General features: G+C 41.9%; 1 protein-coding gene across 1 annotated transcript; it reads left to right on the top strand.

Annotated features, from left to right (window-relative positions):
• Nucleotides 1–30: 30 nt before the first annotated feature.
• On the top strand, nt 31–27,084 carry mmp2 (matrix metallopeptidase 2). Its single transcript, XM_041191532.1, has 13 exons — nt 31–417; nt 1,375–1,601; nt 2,657–2,805; nt 6,655–6,783; nt 7,227–7,400; nt 9,829–10,002; nt 15,954–16,127; nt 19,604–19,759; nt 20,423–20,549; nt 24,179–24,315; nt 25,043–25,202; nt 25,440–25,549; nt 26,225–27,084. The coding sequence occupies exons 1-13, from the start codon at nt 265–267 to the stop codon at nt 26,326–26,328; spliced, it is 1,974 nt and encodes a 657-aa protein (XP_041047466.1). The 5' UTR covers nt 31–264; the 3' UTR covers nt 26,329–27,084.

Below are 27,084 nucleotides of genomic sequence, written 5' to 3'. Positions count from 1 at the left end.
GTGAGTGCGTTTCCTTCAGTGGGTTTTTTCAACTTCCGCCAGTACTCCGCTTCGGCAGATTGATCGCGCGACTGCGCATTTGGAAGCACAAAGAATTTGAGTCGACAGGAGCAAGTAACAACAACACATTGTTGCCTGCAGACTGATACCTGTAACAGCAAAGTAGAGAAAAGCAGCACCATGCTTGTGCAGTGAAGGATATCAAAGAGACGCCACTACAGCGATATTTCTTTTGATAAATAGGTGCCTTCCCACTGGAAGAAAATGACTATCAAAACAACCAGCAACTTTTATCGCTTAGTTTTAAAAGTAGCGTTGCTCCAAATCCTCGGGGTGCAGCAGACTCTAGAGGCACCGACTGGCATAGTCAAGTTTCCAGGGGATAACAGCACGAAAACAAACAAGGAAATAGCCACTGTAAGTTGGGTAGTCGTTAACTTTCTAACACCCGGGTGCCTTGCAAATGGCGTTTTATGTTACTGGGCTGATCATTTGTTGTAGCTTCTACTAGCTGCCAAAATGAAGGAAGCGAATATTTCCCCCCCCCCGTGTCCCCAGGGATCAAAGTTTCTTATAGGTCTAGAAGTGAAAACACAATGGGCCTTGATAACATCTGTTCGTTTTGGCAGTGCACGGTCCTTGCTAACAGAGAAAACCAAACTGTTATAGATAAGCGGAACCTCGTGCAGTACTTTTAAAGGAGCTCGCTAATACCTCAGTAAATCGTTTATTTCAATAAATATGTGCGGTCAAAATAGAAACATTATTTTTGTATAGTTTGACACATGACGTGAAGAAGTTAAACAGAACAAATGTTTCAATCTGTCTAGTGTATCCAAGGCGAACATTCCAAAAACGATAATACTCGTCAGTTAAACAATTTGGATGCCAGTTGAGTGCCTCAGATATAAATAAACATCCACGATTATTAAAGTTCGTGCTGATGAGGAAAGGATGGCCAAAGTCCAACTCGGCTCACTGTGACTGCAGAGTGAATATACTGAGATTATTCCTTTCTGCAGATTATTGGCCAAGACTAGCAAATTACTCATACACTTTGAAATATTGAGCTTAACGTTTGCAAATTGCATTTAAGAAAATTGTTCACGAAATCAATCTGAATGATCAAAGGCTTTTTACATAAAAATCAGCGTCGAAGAGAAATCTGCAATGTAAGTGAGAATTGTAATCCATTTAAAATGGTCAGCCCCAATCTTTCGAATAAATACACGGAAATTCTTACATACAGGCATAGTTTGCTACAAATGCACTCAAACACTGATTCACAGCGTTTGCAACTAACCTAGTAATGCTTGTCTCAAATTCCATTCATCTTTCCACACGCTAAACATAATCATGTATGTTTTTAATCAGTTATACTTGAACAAATTCTATGGCTGCCCGAAAGAAAGGTGCGATCTTGTGGTATTGTCCGACACACTGAAGAAGATGCAGAAATTTTTTGGACTGCCACAGACTGGAGAACTGGACAGTGAGACTGTAAACGTTATGAAAAAGCCGCGATGTGGAGTTCCTGACCTGGCCAATTACAACTTTTTCCCACAGCTGCCCAAATGGGAGAATAATCATGTAACTTACAGGTAGGCGTGTATTAACTGACGGGGTTTTTGTGTAATGTGCGTTTTAATGGAACTGTTTAGTAAAGCGTTTGAAATGGGGTTACTCTGAGCGTGCACGGCTTCAGTCTGATACAGAGAAACGTGAAAAAGTTTCTAATATATTCCTAGATGTTATGGCTATGTCTAAGGATAAGGCACTATTGAATGAACTAACTTGACCAGAAACTGAACTGGACTAGCCATATAAATACTGTGGCTGCTAGAGCAGATCAGAGGCTAGGAATCTTGAGGTGAATAACTCACTTCCTGACACCCTGAATCCTGCCCCCCATCTACAAGGAACAAGTCAGGAGTGTGATGGAAAGCTCACCACTTTGCTGGATGAGTGCAGCTCCAATAACACTCAAGAAGCTTGACACCACCCAGGAAAAAGCAGCCTGCTTAATTGGCATCCAATTCACAAACATTCACTCCCTCCACCACCAACGCACAATGGCAGCAGTGTGCACCATCTACAAGATGCACTGCAGGAATTCATCAAGGCTCCCTAGACGGCATCTTCCAAAGCCACGACCACTACCATCTAGAAGGACAAAGGCAACAGACACTTGGAAACACCACCATCAGGAAGTTCCCCTCCGAATCACTCACCATCCTGACTTATATATAAAATATATAATATTTTCACAGTTCCTTCGCTGTCACTGGATCAAAATCCTGGAACTCCATCCCTAACAGCACTGTGGGTGTACCTACACCACAAGGACTGCAGCGGTTCAAGAAGGCAGCTCACCGCCACCTTCTCAAGGGCAATTAGGGATGGGCAATAAATGCTGGCCCAGCCAGCGAAGCTCACATTCCATGAATGAATTTAAAAAAACTTAAGAAGTATACCGTTCACCAACTCAGTGGTTGAGTTGCTGTCAACTATGGTGCCGAACAGTATTCGTTTTTCTTAAAATAGGTCATCTGTAAGCATGCAGCCATGATAGGAGTTGTGGGAAGGGCTCCTGCCATACTGCCCTGCGTTGCAAACTCTTCATGTCAAGCTGAGCTTCTGTTGGTTTTGCTCTCAGGATTTTAGGATACACTCACGATCTGGACTCAGAGACGGTGGATGATGCTTTTGCTCGGGCTTTTCAGGTATGGGCTGCCGTCACGCCTCTGTCATTTACAAGGACCTTCGATGGAGAGGCGGACATCATGATCAACTTTGGCCGCTGGGGTAATAATTTTTTTTTTCTCTTGAAACCCGAAGTACTCCTGGAACATGGGTGATAAATCCATGCTGGGTTATTAAATTCAGGATGGTTATTGGTAGGTGATGCCGAAAGGGGAGGTTTAGCCCAAGCTTCCAGGCAAGGACACTTGAAATGGTTACTGTTTGAATGGAAGTATTTGTCAAAGACTTTGTATTTCACAGATATTTTAGATCCAAACTTCTCAAGAGTGGAATTCTGGTGTGACCACTGGAGTTGCGCCTGCTCACATCCATCAGCACTGCAGCTTGCAGGGTCCACAGTAGGAGATCTCAAAAGAACGGGTGGGAGCACCATTCTGGCTGCATCTCTACCATCCATCTTCCACATGCATTTGGGAGTTTTGGCTTCCATTTGCTATTGGGGAGTGGGGGGGCCCAGGCCCAACTCCAGTCACATTCAAAATTAAAATGCTGCGGATGCTGAAAACTGAAATAAAAACCTGAAAATGCTGGAAATACTCAGCAGGTCTGGCAGTATCTGTGGGGAGAGGAAAGAGTTGATGTTTCGGGCTGATGGCCTTTGCTTGAAAGGACCTTGACATGAAATATTAAGTCTGTTTCTCCAGGGAAATTTTCTGTGATCCCCATGATAAGGCGGTTGGTCTTTCCACAGATTTGGTCTCCCTGTAGGGGGCAAGTGAAGGTGGGGGGGGGATTGGGGTGGTTGGTGGAGGATGGTGGAACACAACTGTTTGCTTGGCCTGAACCCCACTGGTGGAGGCCAGTATGTCTCACTTCCCTCGGTATACACGGCCTCCACTGATATGCTGAGTAGCAGTCTCTCCTCAGGAGAAGAAACTATCTGCAAAGGGACTCCCCACTTCTTTACCAGCATTTCCTTCATGTGGGGCAGAGAGAGATTTTGTCACCTATGAGACAAATTAGGGAACTCTCAACATTGACTGCACCTGGGTCCCTGCCAGTTACTTGGGGTCCACCCAGTTGCCATCTAGAAATATAATTGGAAACCAGGGGAACACGAGGAATTTCAGTGCACTCTCATGTTCATCCACACAAAGACAACATTTCTATAACAGAATGTCATGTCCTCCCATGTGTAATAGTTTAATCTAGAGGAAGCCAATTCTTTTAATGTTCTCTTCTCTACGCCTAAAAATGCGACCTCTTTAAAGAGTTATGTAAGAAATGGCTCAGCTGAGTGGTTTCGGTATTTTCCACCTCAGGGAATGTACAATTGCACTTCCCTCAAGCCACCAGATTCAAAATGGTTCCCCTGCTATGAATTAATAGTAAATTTTCTGAATATTTTTCATTCAGTTTATTGCATTTGCCTGGGCTGCCCATTTTATCTTTACTTCTTTCCTGAAGATTTTGGTTCCTTTGTGCCATGCAGCATTCTCAAACCAGAAAGAGCAAGTGCCTCCAAAAGCGCTACTGATAACCTGCCCACTAGGAGCTGACTTGTTTGTAAGAACGTAGCAGCATAAGAAATGGGAGCAGGAGTAGACCACATGGCCCATTGAGCCTGCTCCAGTATTCAATATGATTGTGGCTGATCTTGGGCTTCAACTCCACTTTCCCACCTGCTCCCCGTGTCCTTGAGAGACCAAAATTCTGTCTATCCCAGCCTTAAATGTATTCAGTGATGGAGCATCCACAACCCTCTGAGGCAGAGAATTCCAAAGATTCACAACCTTTTGAATGAAGAAATTTCTCCTCATCTGCTTCCTAAGTGATTGTCTCCTTATCCTGAGATTGTGCCCCCCTTTCCACTTGTTTTAGGTTCCCCGATTTTAGATTTTTGTGAGTAAGCATCTAAACTATGTTCAATGCCTCTTCCATAGGCATGGCCAAGACCTAGACCAGTAACTAGTTTTGCTGTGAACAGCTTTGCAGCCAGCCCATCAGCACTAGTCAATTCTTGATCCCACTTGAATAGTTGTCTTAACTCCTTTCAAAATCATTTGTATGCAGGTATTTTGTAATATCGTTCCTGTTTCTAGCATGGACATTTTTGGAGGAGGACTTCAATATCCAAAGACAATGTCATTTTTATAATAAATGAAAATTCATGTATAAATGCATGAAAATGGTAGGCAGGAAAAGTCCATTCAGCTTGTTCCCTATAGTTGTTCTGCCATATGGATCCTGATAGAAACACTTTGTACCCACTTGGAGCCCTGTAATTTCCAAGGCGAGACAAAAAAAGTCTAGATCAAAGCCCAAGCCAATTCAGAGAAAGGCCTTGAAAATCCCTCTCTTGCCCCTTTAAGTCAATCAAATTGAGGGCAGGCAATTATAGATTTGAAGAAAGTTTTCAAAGTAATGAGGGGCCTGGACAGAGTAGATAGGGAGAAATTGTTTCCACTCTTAAACGGATCGCGAACCGGAGGGCACAGTTTTAAAGTGTTTTCCAAAAGAAGCAAATATGAGGTGAGAAAAAACTTCTTCACACAGTGAGTACTTAAGAGTTTGGAATGCACTGCCTGGAAGTATGTTGGAGGCAGGTTCAATTGAGGCATTCAAGAGGGCATTGGATGATTATTTAAATAGAAACAATGTGCAGTGTTACGGGGAAAAGACAAGAGATTGGCACTAAGTTAAAATGCTCAGAGAGCTGGTGCAGACACAATGGGCCAAATGGCCTCCTTCTGCACCATAACAATTCTGTGATCACATTGACCATAATTTATATTATAGGGTATCCAACTCTTATACAAGGTGATATTCACCCCTACCAGCAAGAAGTCCAGTTCTCTCATGAAGGAATGCAGCAAATCAGGGTTCGTTGAGATTGAAAACTGTTCCACAGGTTAATTATTCTCCTGGAAAAGGCGGGCTGACTATCATGGCTTTGTAGTTATGCAACATGTAACTGGCCCTCCTCACTTATCCAACTAAAAAAAAGCTGACCCATGTAAACACAATCCCATCTTTTTGTTTTTTCATAAACCTTGATCAAATTGCCTCTGAGTCCATGCTACTCTAAAGTATGAGCCTATTTGGGTAGCTCAGGTCTTTTAAACTAGGAATCAATCTGTGGTTTCCTCTGCACATTTTCAAAAGCCTCAATGTGCCCCATCATATAAAGAGACCAAAACTGAGTACTATATTCTAAGACCCAACCAAGATCTTACGCAAAGACAAAGTGCATGCTTTGTTTTGTAGTGTATTGTCCTGATTATAACTTAGGATCCTGTTTGGCTTAGTTATAGCTTCACAACACTGATCCTGAACCTTTCAACAGTGATTACAACACCCAGATCTTTTTCTTTCACCACTGGCTGCAATTCTGTTCCCTGTAGGGAGACCTGCCAACATGCATAACATTTCACTTTTGTAAGCTGAGCTTCATTTGTTAATCATAGGCCCATTCCCCCAATGCAATTGAGCTCTTCTTGCAGTTAACTATTATCTACAATCCTAACACTCACACATAGTTTTATATCATCCACAAACTTGCAGAGCATTTCCCAAACACCTACATCTGGAATATTAATAAACATAGTAAGGGAAAATAATTGATAAATTTAATGTGAACAAAATGCAATAATAAATTAAATTGTTTTATGCTCTATTGAAATTTTGCTATTGTAATCTCTTATACATCTTACTTATTTAAAGAATTTCTGTGTTACAATGGCACTGGAAAATTGAAAAAGTTAACTGCTACCTATGTAACTTGTGGAACAAGCCGCCAATGAAGATTCAATGTGTTTTGATTGGAGTTGATGACTGCAACCAACAAAGTAAAATGTTTTTCAGATAGTTAAAGGTCAAAGTTGTTATTGTAACTTAAAATAGCAATGTATATGGAGTATAACCATACGGTGCAATTTTAACTTTGTCAAGAACATGGTGATGGATACCCATTCGATGGGAAGGATGGGTTACTGGCACACGCCTTTGCCCCAGCGAAAGGAATTGGTGGTGATTCTCATTTCGATGATGATGAGTTCTGGACGTTGGGTGAAGGACGAGGTACGCTAACATCTGTTTAATATTTTATTCATTTTAGTCACACATTTGTTGTCCATATTTGACTTGAATCCAGTCATTAAATGTTAATCTTTTCCATAAACAATGCTTTGCAAATTGTCTCAATTTATACTATACTTACTGACCATAACACAACCACTTATTAGAGATGAGTTTTAATATTGCTCAGTTTTCAAGCATTGTTTCATCATCACCAGGTTCCCTCAAATTCCTTGAGTAACCATCCACATATTTACTCTACACAAAAACTATGACCACAGCTAATATCAATATCTACTATTTTGCGTAATACAACACAGGCTAATATTAATCACATGATACTAAAATTATTTTACTTTATAATCGCAATTTTATAATATTTATTAATGTAGTTTGCAATTGCTGATTTGAAATTCAGTGAGTCTTTCTACATTTGTATTTTACAGTTATTAGGGCAAGATATGGGAATGCAGAAGGTGAATTTTGCAAATTTCCTTTTATGTTCAATGGGAAGGAGTACAATAGCTGCACTACTGATGGTCGTAGTGATGGCTTCCCTTGGTGTTCCACAACTTATAATTTCGATACAGATTCAAAATATGGATTCTGTCCTCATGAATGTAAGTTTTCTGTTTTAACCAGTATTTTCAGTTCACCGACACCAACTTTCATGTATTTAATGTAGAAAAATGAGTGATAGTGCTTCATAGAGGTATACTTGGACAAAAATAAATGCCGAGTCAAAGGAGGAGATTTTGGGAAGAATGATCAAAAGCTTGGTCAAGGAGGTTGGGTTTGCAGAGGATAATAACTGAGGTGGAGAGTCAGAGGCGTTTAGAAAGAGGCTTCCAGAGCTTGGAGCCCAGAGAGCAGGAGTTATGGCTGCCAATGTCAGGGCGCAGGGAAAGGATAGATGCACAAAAAGCCAAAATTGGAGAAACAGAGAATTTGGTGGGGAGGTTGTCAGGCAGGAAGAGATAACAGAGTTAGGGTGGGTTGAGGCCATGAAAGAATTTAAACATGAGAATAAAAATTTGAAATTGGAGAAGTTGCAAAACTGGGAACCAATTTTGGTCCACAAGGACATGAATTATGGATGAGCAAGCTATGGGCAACAGAAAATTCTGGAAATGCTCTGCAGGTCAGGCAGCATCTGTGGAGGGAGAAACAGATTTAACATTTGCAAGCTGTTTCTCTAAAATCAGGGACTTATGCTGGAGTACAGCTCCACACACCGATGTTACTGTAGTCTAGTCAATAATGCAACCTGGCTGGCCTTACTCATAATTTAGTCCATAATTATTGAGGCAAGTTGTAATGACCCTACTGGCAACCTACTGAGATCATCTAACTCAGTCTCTTGATTGAACCTAGAGCCTTCCTGATCATTGTGGCTCGTTACCACACTTGGCTGTGCTTTTATCAACTGAAGTACCAAGTTCTGTTTCATAAGGCTAGGTTTTACAACCTCTTTGGGGATGGCCTGATAGGCTGGCAAAAAGACACAGGAATGTGACGGTTGGTGTTCCTGTCATCTTCCTGGGCCGTGCCATTTTTCCAGCAGTGAGAAAGATGCAGATGGCCTGCCCAAGCAGGGCCCAGTTGAGCCACTTAAATGTCCAGTTGAGAGCCTGTCTTGCCTTTGCTGGCATTTTACCGGCGCTTGGGGGGGTGTTTGGTGGGGTGCTGGAGGGCAGCCTATGCCACATGGGGAGACCACCAAGTAATCTGTGGCGGCCTCCTGATAGACTCTGGGGATGACCCACCTTCTTGGGTCCTCTTTGGCACACAGAAGAGCCCCATTGCAACAATTGCCAACCCCATGGCCATGGCACTGCCTTCCTTCAGCAAACCACTCCTTCATCCCCTTGCCAGGGCCTCCCTAACTGTTCTTGGAGCCCCCAGACCCTACCTACCTGACTTTGAGGGTACATGGTCATCAGTGCACCCTCATCCTTAAGGTGAAACCCCAGCAGTAGTGGAGGCAGGCCACCATACTTAATAGGGACAGCAGCCCCAGTGGCGGACTCTTCATTGGCTGCCACTGACAAGATGCAGCCCCGGGTCCCACTGACCATTGAAGTGGATGAAGTGGATTCACTCCCCCCAGCCCCACTTCCCCCACCAGCTTTCAGCCCCAGTGCCAGGACCCCTGTATCCCCCATAAAATCCAGCTTGCAGTTACTAACAACAACAGTGAGTTTAGTGAAATACACTATATGATATAGAATATCACAAATGCAAATGGTATAAAAAAGGCTCTTTTGACAATAATAACAATATTTTTTGTGAGGTGTACCAATTTGAATAATTTGTAGTTATACTCCAACTAACATACTGGAAAAAGTGTTGCAACTTGTTTTTAGCTGAGAACAGCACTTCTACCAGCCTGAACATTTCCATTTATGGTGCCATTATTCTGCTGTTGTTTTTTTATGCTTTTGTCTAGCACTGTAGACATGTGATTTCACTCAGGCCCAAAAGATGTGTGTTTGTACTTCTTATTGCTGCATATTCATATGAGTCAGCAGCATGCCTAAATCTATCATAGCCATAATTGATCTTAAGCTGCACTTTTAAGCAGCAGGCAGTATCCATAATAACCTAGGGTTCAACCAATTTACTGCATCTGGATCAGGATGATGTTAAATATGAGTCATTGAAACAGATGTTCATGTTGCTCAACAGTAACAACATTAAAATGAAGCTGTTTTTAAATTCATAGACCATTCGAAGTAAATAACAAGTCAGGAATATTCTTCTCCAATTCTGTACGATCAATTTTGGAACTAAATTGTAGCAGGATAAAAGTCTGATTTAAAAGCAGAAAACTGTGGACGCTGGAAATCAAAAACAAAAACAAGAATACCTGGAAAAACTCAGCAGGTCTGGCAGCATTTGTGGAAGGGTGCACAGTTAACATTTTGAGTCTGCATGACTCTTCAACAGAACTAAGGAAAAATAGAAAAGGGGTGAAATATAAGCTGGTTTGTTGTTTCCTCTAAAAGCGAGCTTGTAATAATATACAAATGTCTTGCTTCCTTACAGCACTCTTTACTATGGGAGGAAATAGCGGTGGAGAGCCATGCTCATTTCCTTTTACCTTTGAAAGCAGGCAGTATGACAGCTGCACAACAGAAGGAAGAACAGATGGCTACCGGTGGTGTAGCACAACCAGCAATTATGACACAGACAGAAAATACGGGTTCTGCCCGGACCCAGGTACTACCAATATATGTGCGATACATGATTAAAAGGCGGGCTACACAACTTCTGTGCCATTCTTCATTTATTATTTGACGGTGCCATTCCTTGAAAACACATGAACCAATAATGTAACCCTTGGCAACACCGTAACACTGCTATGCATTGGGCATTGACTCACTGCATTACAGGGACGCTGAGATATGAGGTTTGTGGAACACTTGCTGCATGCAGGATAACCTGAAGTACTTTGGGCACTTAAAACCTGTAGGCTGGTTTTGTACTAGTTTAATTAATACCCTAATTCTCTTACAAACAAGGGAATTTTTCCATATGTGAGAGCAACACCCAAACAGTTCATGGGCTAAGGAAATATTAGAAACCATAGCAAAGTAACGATGCAGAAAGAGGCCATTCAGCCCCTTCAGCTGTTTAAAATAGTTTCCTGAAAAAAAGTGTTCTGGAACGTAGGGCAGGTATCTGATCCTACCCTCCCCCATTCACTGTAATGCCTCCATGCTCAAATTGCCACAGATCTTTCCTCCAAAGGAGTCAAGGGCCATGTATGCACAACCTCTTACTATGAGCAGCCTTTTCCAATGAACAAATATGAAAATAGCGTATGTTGGACAGAGGACTGTGCATGAAGTGCCCAAACATTAGTGTGTGGACGTGGAACGTTCTGGTTCATTGCATTGAAATCCAACTTGCTATTTTTACTTACTTCATTTAATGAACTGTGCAGTTAATGTGATGATATGATAACACAGTGCCCAAGAATAATTGGAGAATTTTAAAAGATTTAACAGTTTACAAACTTGTAAGTGCATGCCCCCTTTGTGGTGATGCACCGAGCTTAGATTGAAGTATAGTTAAGATGCATCTTATGCTGAGGATTTAGAATAAAGCTACAAGTTAATATAATTTCCTTGGCAACCTTGTATACCTAAAAAATATCTTCTACGCCTGCTTCCTAGTTTGGGTCCAGCTAAGAGATTCATTCAAACTTTCACTTCTTTCCATGTCATTCCAGCATTGCTATCTAATATAGGGTGTCCTTAACTTCTAAAAAAAAAGTTTCTCTGCTCTGCTAGATGTCCTGCCAAAGGACAGGCAAACAGTATCAGAAAAGAGTGCATGGCTGGAGAGATGGTGCAGGAGGGAAGGCTTTAGATTTCTGGGACATTGGGACCATTTCTGGGGGCAGTGGGACCTGTACAAGGCGGACGAGTTGCACCTGAACCAGAATGGGACCAACAACCTTCCGGGGAGGTTTGCTAGTGCTGTTGCGGAGGGTTTAAACTAACTTGGCAGGGGGATGGGATCCTGAGAGGAGGTTCAGCAGGGGGAGATGCACAGCCAAAGTTAGAAGAGAGAGCAAGTTGAGTCTGGAAGGCATAGAAATTATAAACCAGTTAAGGCACAAGGGAGTCTGGCAAGGTTGGATGGTAATTATTTTCATGCAATGAGTCCGATGAAAAAGGCCGATGAGTTGAGGGCTCAAATTAACACATGAAGTATGCCATTGCTGTCACAGAGACATGGTTGAGAGAGAGGCAGGATTGGCAGCTCAATATTCCAGGATATAGGGTCTTCAGGCAAGACAGCGATGGAGGTAAAAGAGGAGGGGGTATCACAATATTGATCAAGGAATCAATTACAGCAGTAAGGAGAGATGACATCTTAGAAGGCTTCTTAAATGAACCATATGGGTAGAACAGAAGAACAAAAAAGGAGCAATCACATTGCTGGGAGTGTACTAAAGGCCCCCAAACAGTCAGAAATGGAATTGCAGATATGTAGGCAAATTTCAGAGAAGTGTAAAAATAATAGGATAGTAATAGTGGGGGATTTCAACTTCCCCATCATTAACTGCGTTAGTCATAGTATGATAGGTTTAGAAGGAGCAGAATTCTTAAAATGCATCCAGGAGAGCTTTTTAAGCCATTATGTAGAATGTCCTTAAAGAGAGGGGCAGTCCTGGACTTAATTTTAGGAAATGAAGCCGGGCAAGTGGTAGAGGTATCAGTGGGGGAGCATTTTGCAGATAATGAACATAACTCCGTTAGATTCAAGCAAAATACTGCGGATGCTGGAAATCTGAAACAAAAACAAAAATACCTGGAAAAACTCATCAGATGCTGTCAGACCTGCTGAGTTTTTCCAGGTATTTTTGTTTTTATTTCCGTTAGATTCAAGATTGTTATGGAAAAGGACAAGGATGGGCCAGAAATCAGAGTTCTAAATTGGGGGAAGGCTGATTTTAATAAGATCAGATTTGGCCAGAGTGGACTGGGAGCAGCTACTTTTTGGTAAATCTGCGTCAGAGCAGTGGGACTCATTCAAGAAGGAAATAGGGAGAGTACCAGGCCAACATATTCCAGTAAAGATAAAGGGTGGGACCAACGAATCCAGGGAACCCTGGATGTCGAGAGATATACAAGGATTGGATAAAGAGAAAAAGGGAGACTTATGGCAGAAACAAGGGCTCAAAACAGCAGAAGCCCTAGAGGTGTATAGAATGTGTAGGGGGTTCTCAAAAAGGAAATTAGGAGAGCAAAAAGGGGGCATGAAAAAACATTGGCAGGTAAAATAAAGGAAAATACAAAATTATTTTACAAGTACATTAAGAATAAGAGGATAACTAGGGAAAGAGTAGGGCCCATTAAGGACCATAGTGGTAATTTGTGTGTGGAGCCGGAAGGAGTAGGTAGAGTTCTAAATGAATACTTTGTGACGGTGTTCACAAGTGAGAAGGACAACGTGGGTATAGAAATCAGGCAGATTTGCATAGAAAGGGAGGAGGTTCTAACTGGCCCAGATGAAATGTATCCCAGGCTGTTGAGTGGGCCAAGGGAGGAGATAGCAGGGCCGCTGGCAATAATTTTCAATACCTCTCTGGCCACAGGAGAGGTGCCAGAGGACTGGAGGACAGCCAATGTGGTACCGTTATTCAAGAAGGGAGGAAGGGATAAACCAGGGATCGACAGGCCAGTCAATCTAACCTCAATTAGAAACTATTGGAAGCAATTCTGAGGGACAGAATTAATCTACACTTAGAGAGGCAGGGATTAATCAAGGACAGTCAGCATGGTTTTGTTAAGGGGAGGTCATGTCTGATCAATTTGATTGAATTTTTCGAAAAGGTGACCAGGTGTGTAGATGAGGCAATGCATTTGACATAGTCTACTTGGACTTCAGCAAGGCTTTTGTTAAGGTCCCACATGGGAGACTGATAACAAAGGTAAGAGCCCATGGGATCCAAGGCAATTTGGCAAATTGGATCCAGAATTGGCTGAGGGGCAGAAAGCAGAGGGTGATGGTTAAAGAGTGTTTTTGTGATTGGATGCCTGTGTCCAGTGGGGTTCCACTGAGATCGGTGTTGAGTCCCTTGCTGTTTGCGGTATATATAAACGATTTAGACTCGAATGTAGGAAGGCTGATCAGTAAGCTCGCGAATGACACAAAAATTGGTGGAGTGGTAAATGGTAAGGAGGATAGCCTTAGATTACAGGAGGATATAGACGGGCTGGTCAGATGGGCTGATCAGTGGCAAATGGAATTTAATCCGGGTAAGTGTGAGGTGATGCACTTGGGTAGGACAAACAAGGCATGGGAATACACGATGAGTGGTAGGACCCTGAGAAGTACCGAGGATCAGACGGACCTTGGTGTGCATGCCCACCAGTCCCGTAAGGTAGTGGGTGAGGTAGATAAGGTGGTTAAGAAGGCATATGGGATACATGCCTTTATTAGCTGAGGCATGGAATATAAGATGCTGGAACTGTATAAAACGCTAGTTAGGCCACTGCTAGAGTATTGCATGCAGTTCTGGAATCCGCATTATAGAAAGGATGTGATTGCACTAGAGAGAGTGCAGAGGAGGTTTACCAGGATGTTGCCTGGGCTGGAGAGTTTTAGTTTTGAGGAGAGATTGGATAGACTGGGGTTATTTTCCCTGGAGCAGAGGAGATTGAGGGGGGGGACATGATTAAGGTGTATAAAATTATGAGGGGCATAGATAGGGTAGACAGGAAGGAACTTTTCCCCTTGGTGAAGGAATCAATAACCAGGGGGCATAGATTTAAGGTAAGGGGCAGGAGGTTTAAGGGGGATGTGAGGAAGAATTTTTTTCACCCAGAGGGTGGTGGGAATCTGTAATTCACTACCTGAAAGGGTGGTAGAGGCAGAAACCCTCATAACATTTAAGAAGTATTTGGATGTGCACTTGTGATGCCATGGCATACAAGGCTATGGGCCCAGTGCTGGAAAATGGGATTGGAATAGTTAGGTACTTGTTTGACCAGCGCAGGCTTGATGGGTCGAAGGGCCTTTTCCTGTGCTGTAGACCTCTCTGGCTCTCCTCTTGACCGTTTCCTGCCATTTCCCTTCCCTTCAATTGCAGGCCAATTTTAAGGATGACCACTGGTCATTTGACGTCTACCATCGCCAAATAACTTGACCTCTGACCCTGAAGTTCACACAGGTTGAGGTGCTTAGCACCAGGGATGCTAAATATTTGATAAAACTCAGGACCAGCTAGTGCTGACATTCTCATTTCAGAATGGATGCAACTTTTGACTGTTGACAGTTTATTGATTGATCTTTGCACAGCTCAATATACAATCATACTCACCAACCACAGGTTTCTCTTTACCCTCCTGGTGCAATAGCAACCAAGAATAAAGCAGGTGGAGGCTAGTCAGATGAACAATATGGTGGCTCATATCTGTTTTCAAGGTACTTCTGCAATGCAATGTAACAAAGTCTGATCTTTCAGTTGTGATTACCATTGGCAAAAATGTGCTTTGTTTTAAAAAAAGAAACAGACTTTGGCAAAATTACTACTCAAGATAATTACTACCACCACACTTTAATATGACTTAGTCATCAAAATATGCATCATATTTCGAAAAGGATCTTCTAGCACTTGTGAAAACCCATCACCATCTATCAGGGAATGGGATGAAGGAAAATCTATGACAAAATTTATGTTCACAACATGAACTCAGTGAGCATTTCTGCATCATGCTGTGATCATCTTGAATCGAACAGGCCCTCCAACTGAATCAAAGATCAGAATTTTCATGGTCCTGTGGAGATGACGTTGTGGACAGGGATGCTGGGAAAATAAGGGCTGGGGAGCCACATCGCAACAGCTCACCAGTGCATTTCCACCTCCAGCGGTGGGCTAGAAACCAGGTTGGCTGCCTGCTATACAGAGGCGAGCAACCAATTGGAGGCCATGTTGTGATATTACTGATATTTTCCAACTGTCGGAGCAGAGAGCTCTCTTTTAGTATGGCAGCTGCCAGCTTAATCAAAGCAGCCTCTTGGTAATGGACCCCCAGAGGGTCCATGCTGCAATGATAGCCACCAGGATGAAAAGCTGCAACTGCATCTCTGACTGCTCCTGCAGAAGGAGGGTTCCCCTGATGGGTCTATCAGACTCTTTGTTTGAAGACTTCACCGCAAGCAATTGAGTCACACTCCCCGCCTGCCTGCCTTAGCAGCAACCCCCCCTCTCCTGGTGGGACTGCCGGCCCTCAGATTAGGCCTCCAGCCTCAGGTCCTGCACACAGTCAATTATAGGGCAGTAAGCACAGGGGCGGCAATTAAGAGCCCAAAGTATCTTGTGACAAAAAAGTGTGGATTAAAGTCTCCTTTAGTAAATTTTAAATAAGCCAGTCTGATTTGGTTGTTGCAACAGTGGATCAACTCATAACTATGATTCAGGCTGCAGGCTAACTTTTTTAGCTGCATTTGTAGAACATCACACTTTTTAGTGTCATAGTTAATGTAGATGAGCCTTTTTATTTTACATTTAATGAATGGACCTTTGCAAAAATTATTTTTAATTCAGTGCCCTAAATGTCATCACTCCCCTATTTGAAAACATCTCCAACTGTCTAGTTTGTTGGTGTGTAATTTTTTAAATCTTGCTCATCTGTCTGACTTCTGCATTTCAGCTTTGTCAACAATTGGAGGAAACTCAGATGGTCAACCTTGTGTATTTCCTTTCACTTTCCTTGGGAAAACATATGATTCCTGCACAACTAATGGACGTAATGATGGCCAAATATGGTGTGCGACCACTGGAAACTATGACCAAGATAGCAAGTGGGGATTCTGCCCTGACAGTGGTAAGTTGAATCATACTCAGAAAGGAATGGAGCACTTTAGCATAAGGTACACACAGCTAGATGGGTAGTCTTGGGGGCAGTGGGTGATGCCCTTCCCCTGAGTCAGAAGCTCCACCCCAGGACTTGACAGCTAAGGAATATGTGTACACAATATGGCCAAACAGGTTGAACCCGCAAATCCTTCCAACACAAACAAAAAGCAGTAAAAGCAGGAGAAATTCTTGGTCAGCCATTTGATGGAAAGAGAGTTGTAGCCTCAACCATCACCATTCATAGCTCCAGACTACAACATGCATGTTAAAGTACATGTTGCCCGAGTAACTGGTACTCCCTGAGCGATCTGTTACACACCATCACCACTCAGCTATAAACATTGTTAGGGAACATTAAAAGTTGCTTATATATCTGGGAGAGGAAATTCACAGTTTTTGAAAACTAAACTCTCTGAATCTCTTAGGGTCTTTATTTAAGGAGCGATATACTTGCATTGGAAGCAGTTCAAAGAACCTTTCCTCATAAGACAACCCTTTCATCACAGGAACCAAGATTAAGCAGGTTGGGCCTAAACTCATTGGAGTTTGGAAGAACAAGAGGTGATCTTTTTGATCTATGCAGAAGTCGAGGGTTATGTGAGACAGGCAAGAAAGTGAAGTTAAAGCCACAATCAGGTCAGCCATGATCTTAGTGAATGGCAGAGCAAACTTGATGGACCAAATGTTGCTATTTCTTATGTTCTTATGGGTCACATTTAGGGTGAATAGAGATTCCATGGAACCCCTGTGCCTCCTCCTGGAAACTCTCAGATGAGGCTGAAACCCACTGTATCTGGTTCCCAGACTAATTCCTAGGTCTTTCCCTGTGCTCTGGGCAGACTTGTTCCAGAAATGGATCAGACAGGCTAGCAGATGATCATGGCCAAGTTAACAACAGCCATGGGCTTTGTGCAAAACAAAAACAGAATTACCTGGAAAAACTCAGCAGGTCTGGCAGCATCGGCGGAGAAGAAAAGAGTTGACGTTTCGAGTCCTCATGACCCTTCGACAGAACTTGAGTTCGAGTCCAAGAAAGAGCTGAAATATAAGCTGGTTTAAGGTGTGTGTGTGGGGGGCGGAGAGATAGAGAGACAGAGAGGTGGAGGGGGGGGTTGTGGTTGTAGGGACAAACAAGCAGTGATAGAAGCAGATCATCAAAAGATGTCAACGACAATAGTACAATAGAACACATAGGTGTTAAAGTTAAAGTTGGTGATATTATCTAAACGAATGTGCTAATTAAGAATGGATGGTAGGGCACTCAAGGTATAGCTCTAGTGGGTTTTTTTTTTTATAATGGAAATAGTTGGGAAAAGGAAAATCTTTATAATTTATTGGAAAGAAAAAAGGAAGGGGGAAACAGAAAGGGGGTGGGGATGGGGGAGGGAGCTCACGACCTAAAGTTGTTGATTTCAATATTCAGTCCGGAAGGCTGTAAAGTCCCTAGTCGGAAGATGAGGTGTTGTTCCTCCAGTTTGCGTTGGGCTTCACTGGAACAATGCAGCAAGCCAAGGACAGACATGTGGGCAAGAGAGCAGGGTGGAGTGTTAAAATGGCAAGCGACAGGGAGGTTTGGGTCATTCTTGCAGACAGACCGTAGGTGTTCTGCAAAGCGGTCGCCCAGTTTACGTTTGGTCTCTCCAATGTAGAGGAGACCACATTGGGAGCAATGAATGCAGTAGACTAAGTTGGGGGAAATGCAAGTGAAATGCTGCTTCACTTGAAAGGAGTGTTTGGGTCCTTGGACGGTGAGGAGAGAGGAAGTGAAGGGGCAGGTGTTGCATCTTTTGCGTGGGCATGGGGTTGTGCCATAGGAGGGGGTTGAGGAGTAGGGGGTGATGGAGGAGTGGACCAGGGTGTCCCGGAGGGATCGATCCCTATGGAATGCCGATAAGGGGGGTGAAGGGAAGATGTGTTTGGTGGTGGCATCATGCTGGAGTTGGCGGAAATGGCGGAGGATGATCGTTTGAATGCGGAGGCTGGTGGGGTGATAAGTGAGGACAAGGGGGACCCTATCATGTTTCTGGGAGGGAGGAGAAGGCGTGAGGGCGGATGCGCGGGAGATGGGCCGGACACGGTTGAGGGCCCTGTCAACGACCGTGGGTGGAAAACCTCGGTTAAGGAAGAAGGAGGACATGTCAGAGGAACTGTTTTTGAATGTAGCATCATCGGAACAGATGCGACGGAAGCGAAGGAACTGAGAGAATGGGATGGAGTCCTTACAGGAAGCGGGGTGTGAGGAGCTGTAGTCGAGATAGCTGTGGGAGTCGGTGGGTTTGTAATGGATATTGGTGGACAGTCTATCACCAGAGATTGAGACAGAGCGGTCAAGGAAGGGAAGGGAAGTGTCAGAGATGGACCACGTGAAAATGATGGAGGGGTGGAGATTGGAAGCAAAATTAATAAATTTTTCCAAGTCCTGACGAGTGCATGAAGCGGCACCGAAGTAATCATCGATGTGCCGGAGAAAGAGTTGTGGAAGGGGGCCGGAGTAGGACTGCAACAAGGAATGTTCCACATACCCCATAAAGAGACAGGCATAGCTGGGGCCCATGTGGGTACCCATAGCCACACCTTTTATTTGGAGGAAGTGAGAGGAGTTGAAGGAGAAATTGTTCAGCGTGAGAACAAGTTCAGCCAGATGGAGGAGAGTAGTGGTGGATGGGGATTGTTCGGGCCTCTGTTCGAGGAAGAAGCTAAGGGCCCTCAGACCATCCTGGTGGGGGATGGAGGTGTAGAGGGATTGGATGTCCATGGTGAAGAGGAAGCGGTAGGGGCCAGGGAACTGGAAATTGTTGATGTGACGTAAGGTGTCAGAGGAATCACGGATGTAGGTGGGAAGGGACTGGACAAGGGGAGAGAGAAGGGAGTCAAGATAACGAGAAATGAGTTCTGTGGGGCAGGAGCAAGCTGAGACGATCGGTCTACCGGGGCAGTTCTGTTTGTGGATTTTGGGTAGGAGATAGAAGCGGGCCGTCCGAGGTTGGGCGACTATCAGGTTGGAAGCTGTGGGAGGGAGATCCCCAGAGGAGATGAGGTCAGTGACAGTCCTGGAAACAGTGGCTTGATGTTCAGTGGTGGGGTCATGGTCCAGGGAGAGGTAGGAGGAAGTGTCTGCGAGTTGACGCTCAGCCTCCGCGAGGTAGAGGTCAGTGCGCCAGACAACAACAGCACCACCCTTGTCAGCGGGTTTGATGACAATGTCAGGGTTGGACCTGAGAGAATGGAGTGCAGTAAGTTCAGAGAGAGACAGGTTAGAATGGGTGAGAGGAGCAGAGAAATTGGGCTTTGTGCATATCCACAGCTGAAATGTATTTATAGTCTTTGCTAACAGTTAATTAATTTCATTAAAAGTAGTTAAATAAATGAACATGAGAAGATATGATGTGCCTTTCCTCTATGGATCTTTGCAAAAAGGTGATTTTCCTTTTTTAACTCTTGTAGGTTACAGTCTTTTCCTTGTTGCTGCTCATGAGTTTGGTCACGCACTTGGCTTGGAGCATTCCCAAGATCCTGGAGCACTAATGGCCCCAATCTACACCTACAGCAAACACTTCAGACTCTCAAATGACGATGTTCTCGGCATTCAGAAGCTTTATGGTACAGCAGCCGCAGACTAAATTAATAATAGGAAAGCTAAAGTTTGTTTTGTATGTTGCAATTCCAGAAGATCCTACAGCTATTAAGAAAATATTCACTGACTTGACTGCAAGCCATAGTGCTACATCAAGGAGAAGAATCATGAGGGAAGTAGTTAAATATAGATTTGATACCTCCCCCCAACATTTCGATATTGCGAATAGCACAGTGTCAAGAAACTTCCTTTTTTTGTGGGAGACATTGCAATTTTATTCTAACTCCCATGCAGCAGAAAACTAATTCTATAATGCAGTTTGTAGCATTGTCAGGGAATAGCTGTGATAACCACTGAACTATCCATTAGGGACCAGCCTAGTTATCAATCTGAAGGTATAGTGTTAGCTTTCACATGCGCACTCACAACGCACAGCTCTACCTTGCCACCACCTTTCCAAATGTAGCTGAGGTGGGAAAGGTGTCACACTGTCTGAAAAATTCCAGTTATAGTCATGATATAGTATTCAACTGATGCATTAACATGTCATCCCACTGACACAGTATTGTTGCCATGCTGAAAGAGCTGAACAATCAGCAGCATTATTGCTGACACAACCTTTGTCTTTTTTGTATCCTATTGGTTTATCTAACTAAAAACGAATTTTGTATTTTCTGGGTTCACTTCAGGTGCACCAACCGATAAACCCTTGCCACCAACACAGGGTCCTGTCACTCCTATGAACCTATGCGAGGACAACTTGGTCTTTGATGCAATTGCACAAGTCAGAGGAGAGATTTTCTTCTTCAAAGATCGGTAAGGACTTTTTCCATTTTGTATGTATCTTTAAATTTACAATTAAATAAATCAGTGGAAGTAAAAATTAGATAAGGTGTAAAACATGCTCTTTGTTCTCTGTCACCATTTTACACTGCCACACAAAAGCAAGCTTCCCCACCCTTGAGTTTTCCAAAGTTCTTATGATTAAACTGAGCTCAAAAACTACAACTGGATGAGCATCTGTGTTTCTGTGTTATTCCTGTCTTTCCTCTCTGGCAGAGATCACACTGTATTGGATAATTTGGGCATGGTGTGTTATCTTCATTGCTAAGGAGGCCAAGACAATAATTTGGAATTAGATGGACTGTGAGCTGCTCAGAACCTGACTACTTTTTACTTCATAAGCAAAGAAACCTCACTTCTTGATCTGGGATTCACCACAGCGCAAAGCCAAACAGATCAGAGAGGCTAATGAGACAATCCCATACTGCATTACACCATCTTCAGTATTGAAGGGATTTCGCTGAACTGTCAGCAGCACTTTACAAAATTATTACCTAAAGTAGCATCAAAAGAATTGCTAGTGATTAAGCCAGAAATGACTGCCCATGCCACAGTACAGAAACAGGTCTTAACAAAGTCACAAATGATATCCTTTGTCACTGTGGTAAGCTGCCTGTCCTCGTCTTTCTCGACCAGCCTTTGACACAGTTAACCACATCATCCTCCTATAATGCTTCTCCACTGCCGTCCAACTGGGTTGACTGCATTCACCAGTTCTATTCTTAACTATCCAGTCTTAGCCAGAGAATCACATACACTGTCTTCTCTTCCCACTCCCACACCATTGCCTGTCTATCTCTTTCTCTCTCCTCCTTTAAGATGCTCCTCAGAACATGTCCTTTGACCAAGCTTTTGGCTGCCTCCTTTTCTGATGTCTCCTTATGCAGCAAGATGTCAAAGTTTTCTTGATAATGCCCTTGTGAAGTGCCCTGGTTTATTAGTTATTTATTAGTTAAGAGCACTTTAATAAATGCAAGTTGTTGTTGCACCTGGGTAACAGCTTTCGGCACTAATCCAATATGTCTGCACAGAATGCTGGTGTGAAGAACGCCCCTGAGGCATTCCAAAAGTTCTAGTCCCTATTTACATTCTTGGAGATCTTAATAATCCTGGAGCACAACAAATGCAAAGGATTTGAACAACAAGTGCCGGTGTGATCTAATATTGTGTATGGGGGATTGGGAAGGATTCAGAATGCAGCATCCCATACTACAAATAGAAGGCACCCAACCTGCAGCAACACTGTGGGCACTAATGATCACTCCGCACTTGAAACCATGACTAACCAAAATCCACAGGCCTGTTTTGTTAGTTTGTTCCTGAAATTGTGACAGCCATGCTGCAATGCAGATTGAAACATTGGAGTTTTGGTGATGCCTTATAATCCCAGCCAGATTTCAACACTGAGGATCAAAAATTCTATAGTATGTTTATTTCTTAGGCATGTTTGTGGAAAAGAAGAGATTGGAAGTTGCACAGGACCTTGGTCGATTTTAGAAGGATCTCTAAGCATCCATGAAGCCTAGTAATTTTATCAGGGACAAATTTTAACATGGCTGCTCCCAGATCTCAGGAATTCAGGCACTTACCATCATGATTTTTTTTCCCCAAGTATGCCCATGTTCCCAAATGCACTGATGGCAAAACTTTGTAGTAAACTCTTTTTAAGGGGGCAATTTTATTTTAAATCATGTAGCTGCAGAATCACAACAACAACTTATATTTATCTAGCATCTTTAATGTAATGAAACGTCCCAAGATGCTTCACAGGAACATTATAAAGCAAAGTATGAGTCACATAAGACATTAAGCCAGATGACAAAAAGCTTGGCCAAAAGGTTAGGTTTTAAGGAGTGTTTAGGGAGTGTCTTAAAGGAGGAAAATGAGGTAGAGATGCGGAGAGGCATGGGGAGTATACTTCAGAGCTATACTCGGGGCCTAGCCAACTGAAGGCACGGCCTCCAATGAGGGAGCAATTAAAACTGAGGATGCACAAGAGGCCAGAATTAGAGGAGCGCAGATATCTCAGAAGATTATGACTAAGAGGAGATTACAAAAATAGGGGCAAGGTCATGGAGGTATTTGAAAACAAGTTTGCAAATTTTTAAGTCAAGACATTGCATGACCAGGACCAAATGTAGGTCAGCAAGCACATAGGTGATAGGGGAACAAGACTTGCTGCGAATTAAGACACAGGCAGCAGAGTTTTGGATTACCTCAAGTTTACGGAGGGTAGAAAGTAGGACACCAGTCAGAACTGCATTGGAATAATTGAGTCTAGGGATAACAAAGGCTTGGATGAGGGTTTCTGCAGCAGATGAGCTGAGACAGTCTTCACAATATATATAATGGTGGAAACTTCTGCTCAGCCAGTACTAGATGTTGAATAAGCAGTCTGATAATTTTGCAACAGTAGAGGAGCCAAGAGAGGCAGTGGGTGAAGTAGAGCTGTGTGTTGTTAACAAATGTGTAAAAACTAACACTGTACCTTTGGATGATTTCACTGAGAGGGAACAAATAGATAATAAATCAGAAGGGACCAAGGATTGATTCCTGGGGGGATACCAGAGGTATTGGTGCAGGAGCAGGAAAAGAATCCATTGCAAGTGATTCTCTGGCTATGATTAGATAGATAAGAATGGAACCAGGTTAGAGCAGCCCCAGCCAGTTGGATAACACTGGAGGGGCGATGGAGGAAGATGGTGTGGTCTACTGCGTCAGACAGGTTGAGATGGAAGAGGAGAAAAAGTTTACCTTTGTTACAGTCATATAGGATGCCATATGTAACTTTGGTATCAGAGCTGCTTCAGTACTAATTGGAGGGATTCAAACATGGAGTTCCGGAATAGAACAGATGGTAGTGAATTTATGAGGTGACAATATGTTTAGGAATTTGGAAAGGAAAGAGAGGTTGGAGATGGTACATTAGCAAGAATAGTGGGATCAAAAGTTTGTTTTTTGAGGAGGGTGTGATGCTGCCAGATTTAAAGGAGAGAGGGTCAACAGCTAAAGAGAGAACCAGCAAAAGCAAATATTTTAATTCTTCAATGTATTATGAGTTAAACTTTAATCTGACTGTTGGGTAACAGTAATACAAATTATCTCTTATCATTGACATTATAACTGTTATTCTAAAATGTTTGCATTTTCTAATGTTATTTTCCTTATTAACATTACTTATGTCTTACAAAAAGTTACCAATGATGAAATCAGTTTTAATAGGACATTTTCATTATAAATTCATTATAACTTCATTTCCTTATCACTGCTTTGGACAAGTTTGGTTAACTTTTCATAGACTTCTGCATGTAATTAGCTCATTTAAATTAATTTGGTAGAATCACTAGTTTAAAGATGGCCAAGTTATTCTCCCATTTGCCAAATAAGTCAAATAGGTTTTTTTCCAGATCTTTTTATTAAATTTCCATAAACATCTTGTTTAGATGTTTTTAAAAAATAATTTTTTTAATGAACAACCTCTTACAGACATAGGGAATTATGAACTTCCACTGCGGCTATTCACTTTGCCTATGATGATTAGAAGCAGATGTGCTGATGAATAAGCCCATTGTACATTCCCTAAAATCTTTTGTGCTGTTTAGATTCTTGTGGAGAACCACAAATCCCCGGACCAAACCCACGGGACCTGTGCTAGTTGCTGTTTACTGGTCTGATCTGCCTGAAAAAATGGATGCTGCCTATCAGGAGCCTTTGCATGACAAGGCTGTATTCTTTGCAGGTATTCATTTCAATGTTGATTACTGTGATTCAGTAAATGTTATGCAATGCAAATGTTATTTTGTCAAAAACAACTTGTGAATACAGATCCAAACCTTGGTCAATTATTGGTTAAAATTCTGCAAATATACAAATATATTGAATTAAAATGATTTGTTTGATCATTCTGCCCTTGACAATTCCTGCTGCGGGTGGGAGCAGAAAATTCTGGCCATAATTTACCTTTTGAAAACTATTTGTTGCTACTAAAAAACAGTAACTAACTATCTGAATGGCAAAGAATAGAGGCCCATGCACAACAAAAATTTTAACATTATTTTTGTAAAGCTACCATAGAAATTCTGAGCTAAGCACAATTTTGGAGTAAGTGTAAGGAAATCTCAAAAACAAGCATTCTCTACAATTTGACCTCTCGCTGCCACTAGATCACACATGGAAGCAATAATGACCAAGAATTATGTTAAATGTGAAGGAGAATAAAGCACTTGTATTGTACAAAGCGGTAGCCTGGGCGAAAGTGTGAAACACCTCCCTTCAATAATGTTAGATAAGACTATTTATCAATCTTTTATTCGGAACTTTAATTCAGCTGCTACAAGATGAAAATATATCTTTACTCAGATTCATTGTGGCTGATAAATTACTTGTTTTGCAGAACACATACATGCTAACACTAAGAAAGATTAATCACTGTACTTCACTAGTAAACTTTGGTTCTCTATATTCAGGAAATCAGTACTGGATTTATAGTGCCAGTGACCTGGAGAAAGGATATCCCAAGAAAATCTCCACACTTGGGTTACCAGAAGACTTGCCACGAATTGATGCAGTTTTTAACTGGAAGAAAAACAAGAAGACTTACATCTTTGCAGGTGACAAGTTTTGGAGGTAGGCTGAAACTCCAAAATATTAATCAGAGGAATGTTTATTTTCAGTTCATAGATTTAGTAGCATAGTTATTTTTTGTTTTTAAAAGTACAAAATATGAAGCCTCAGATTTCACAAGCTACAGATATTCTTACATTGGTAATATCACATTAACATACAATAAATACAATAACATTACTTCATAACTTAATATGAAGAACTTATTAAGAATAAAGGGTGCATATTTCAAACTTACAGATACAATGAAGTGAAGAAAAAAATGGATGCTGGATTCCCTAAGTTAATTGCAGATGCCTGGAATGGCGTCCCAGACAGCTTGGATTGTGCCCTTGAGTCTCTTGGAAATGGTAAGGCATAGTTCCGTGAAATAGACTGAAGCTATAGAATGTCACTGGTTATGAAAAGGAAGCCAAGCAATCTTGCACTTGATATAATGGAATTTGTGATCTGATAGGCATATTTCTTATTTTTTCTCTTTTATATAAAACACATATGTAAATTAGACCTAATATATTGTAATGGCAATAGTTTGTTTTGACATATATCAACATTTGTTTCAAAGTTATAAAAATGAATAGTAAAGGCAGTGTTCCAAATTAATGCACCATTCCGAGCGAATGGTAGAACTCACTATCTAGCCCAGTAATTCCTGCATAAACCCTTAACCTTTGATACAGAGATGAGATGAGGCATCTTCCAACCACCACTCCCAATCACTGCGCCGCCACTCCAAACCACCACCCCACCATCGACCCTCCCACCCACTCACCACCCTAATCTCCTCCAGGAGGAAGAGCAATTAGACAGTCTTCCTAAATCATACTCTTGAACCTCTGACTGACTAATTTGAAGAAGCTGAAACAAGTCCCAAAAGAAAGCCCCCCCTCCCCCCACATCCCCCCCTCCCCACCTTTTCCCAACAGAAATTTTAGACAAGAATCCATTAAGCAGGAGAAAAATCCCTGAATGCTCATTTATGAATGTGTATTAAATTTGTTACATTGTTTTTTCATTTTGCACAGGACACACCTATTTTTTCAAGGATTGGTACTATCTTAAAATGGAAGACCAGAGCTTGAAGATTATCAAAGTAGGAAATGTGAAAACTGACTGGCTCGGTTGTTAGGATAAACATTTTTTTTATCATTTATCTTATTTTCTTCCAAATAGTCGTATGTCTTAGCTGTAAGTTATTGTTTAAGTGATAAGTATAGCATTGTCTCATGGTTGTAAAGTCAAGCTTGGAATTTTACACGAAGACCAATTACAACAGTATTATTATCCAGCTTTGCTATTGAAACAATATTTTAGGTCAGTATTTTCATTATTCTGTAAGAACTAAGGAAAAAATGGTGAAGGCACAGGTTGCCTAAAGTATTGATTTGTGTAGTGTGATGGAATTAGAATGAAAAACCATTATTTAAATATTTGAAAATGCTTTCTGTACTTTACGGGTACAGTTTTTTTAACACGGGCCATATTCATATAAACTTGAATTTTTCTTTTAAAATACAGGAAATGTTTTAAACAAATCTAAACTAGTTCCATGCAATGGTATTGAAACATCGTAATAACCAAGACATGGAAATAATCAGCTATCAAAAACAGATCACAGATACTACTTTTTAGAACAATTATATGATGGATAGCTGAAAACAACCTAAAATCAGGTTATTTGTGATTTTTTTCTGAACAGTTAGTTGAAGCTTTTGTAGTGCCCAGATATGATAAAAAAGTTGACAACTCAAGAAACACTGGTGTTTCCATTTCTTATTTCACAGTGTTAACCAAAGTTACAAAGAGATTGTGATATTTTGAACCATTCTTGTACTAATTTAGTTTTTTTTCATAAATTTTATATTCAATAAAGTTGTCTTAAAGA

Source organism: Carcharodon carcharias, chromosome 7 (genome assembly GCF_017639515.1).
Source record: "Carcharodon carcharias isolate sCarCar2 chromosome 7, sCarCar2.pri, whole genome shotgun sequence".
NCBI classification, from domain to species: domain Eukaryota; kingdom Metazoa; phylum Chordata; class Chondrichthyes; order Lamniformes; family Lamnidae; genus Carcharodon; species Carcharodon carcharias.
Note: the sequence above shows the minus strand (reverse complement) of the source record. Positions and strands in the feature narration are given on the sequence as shown.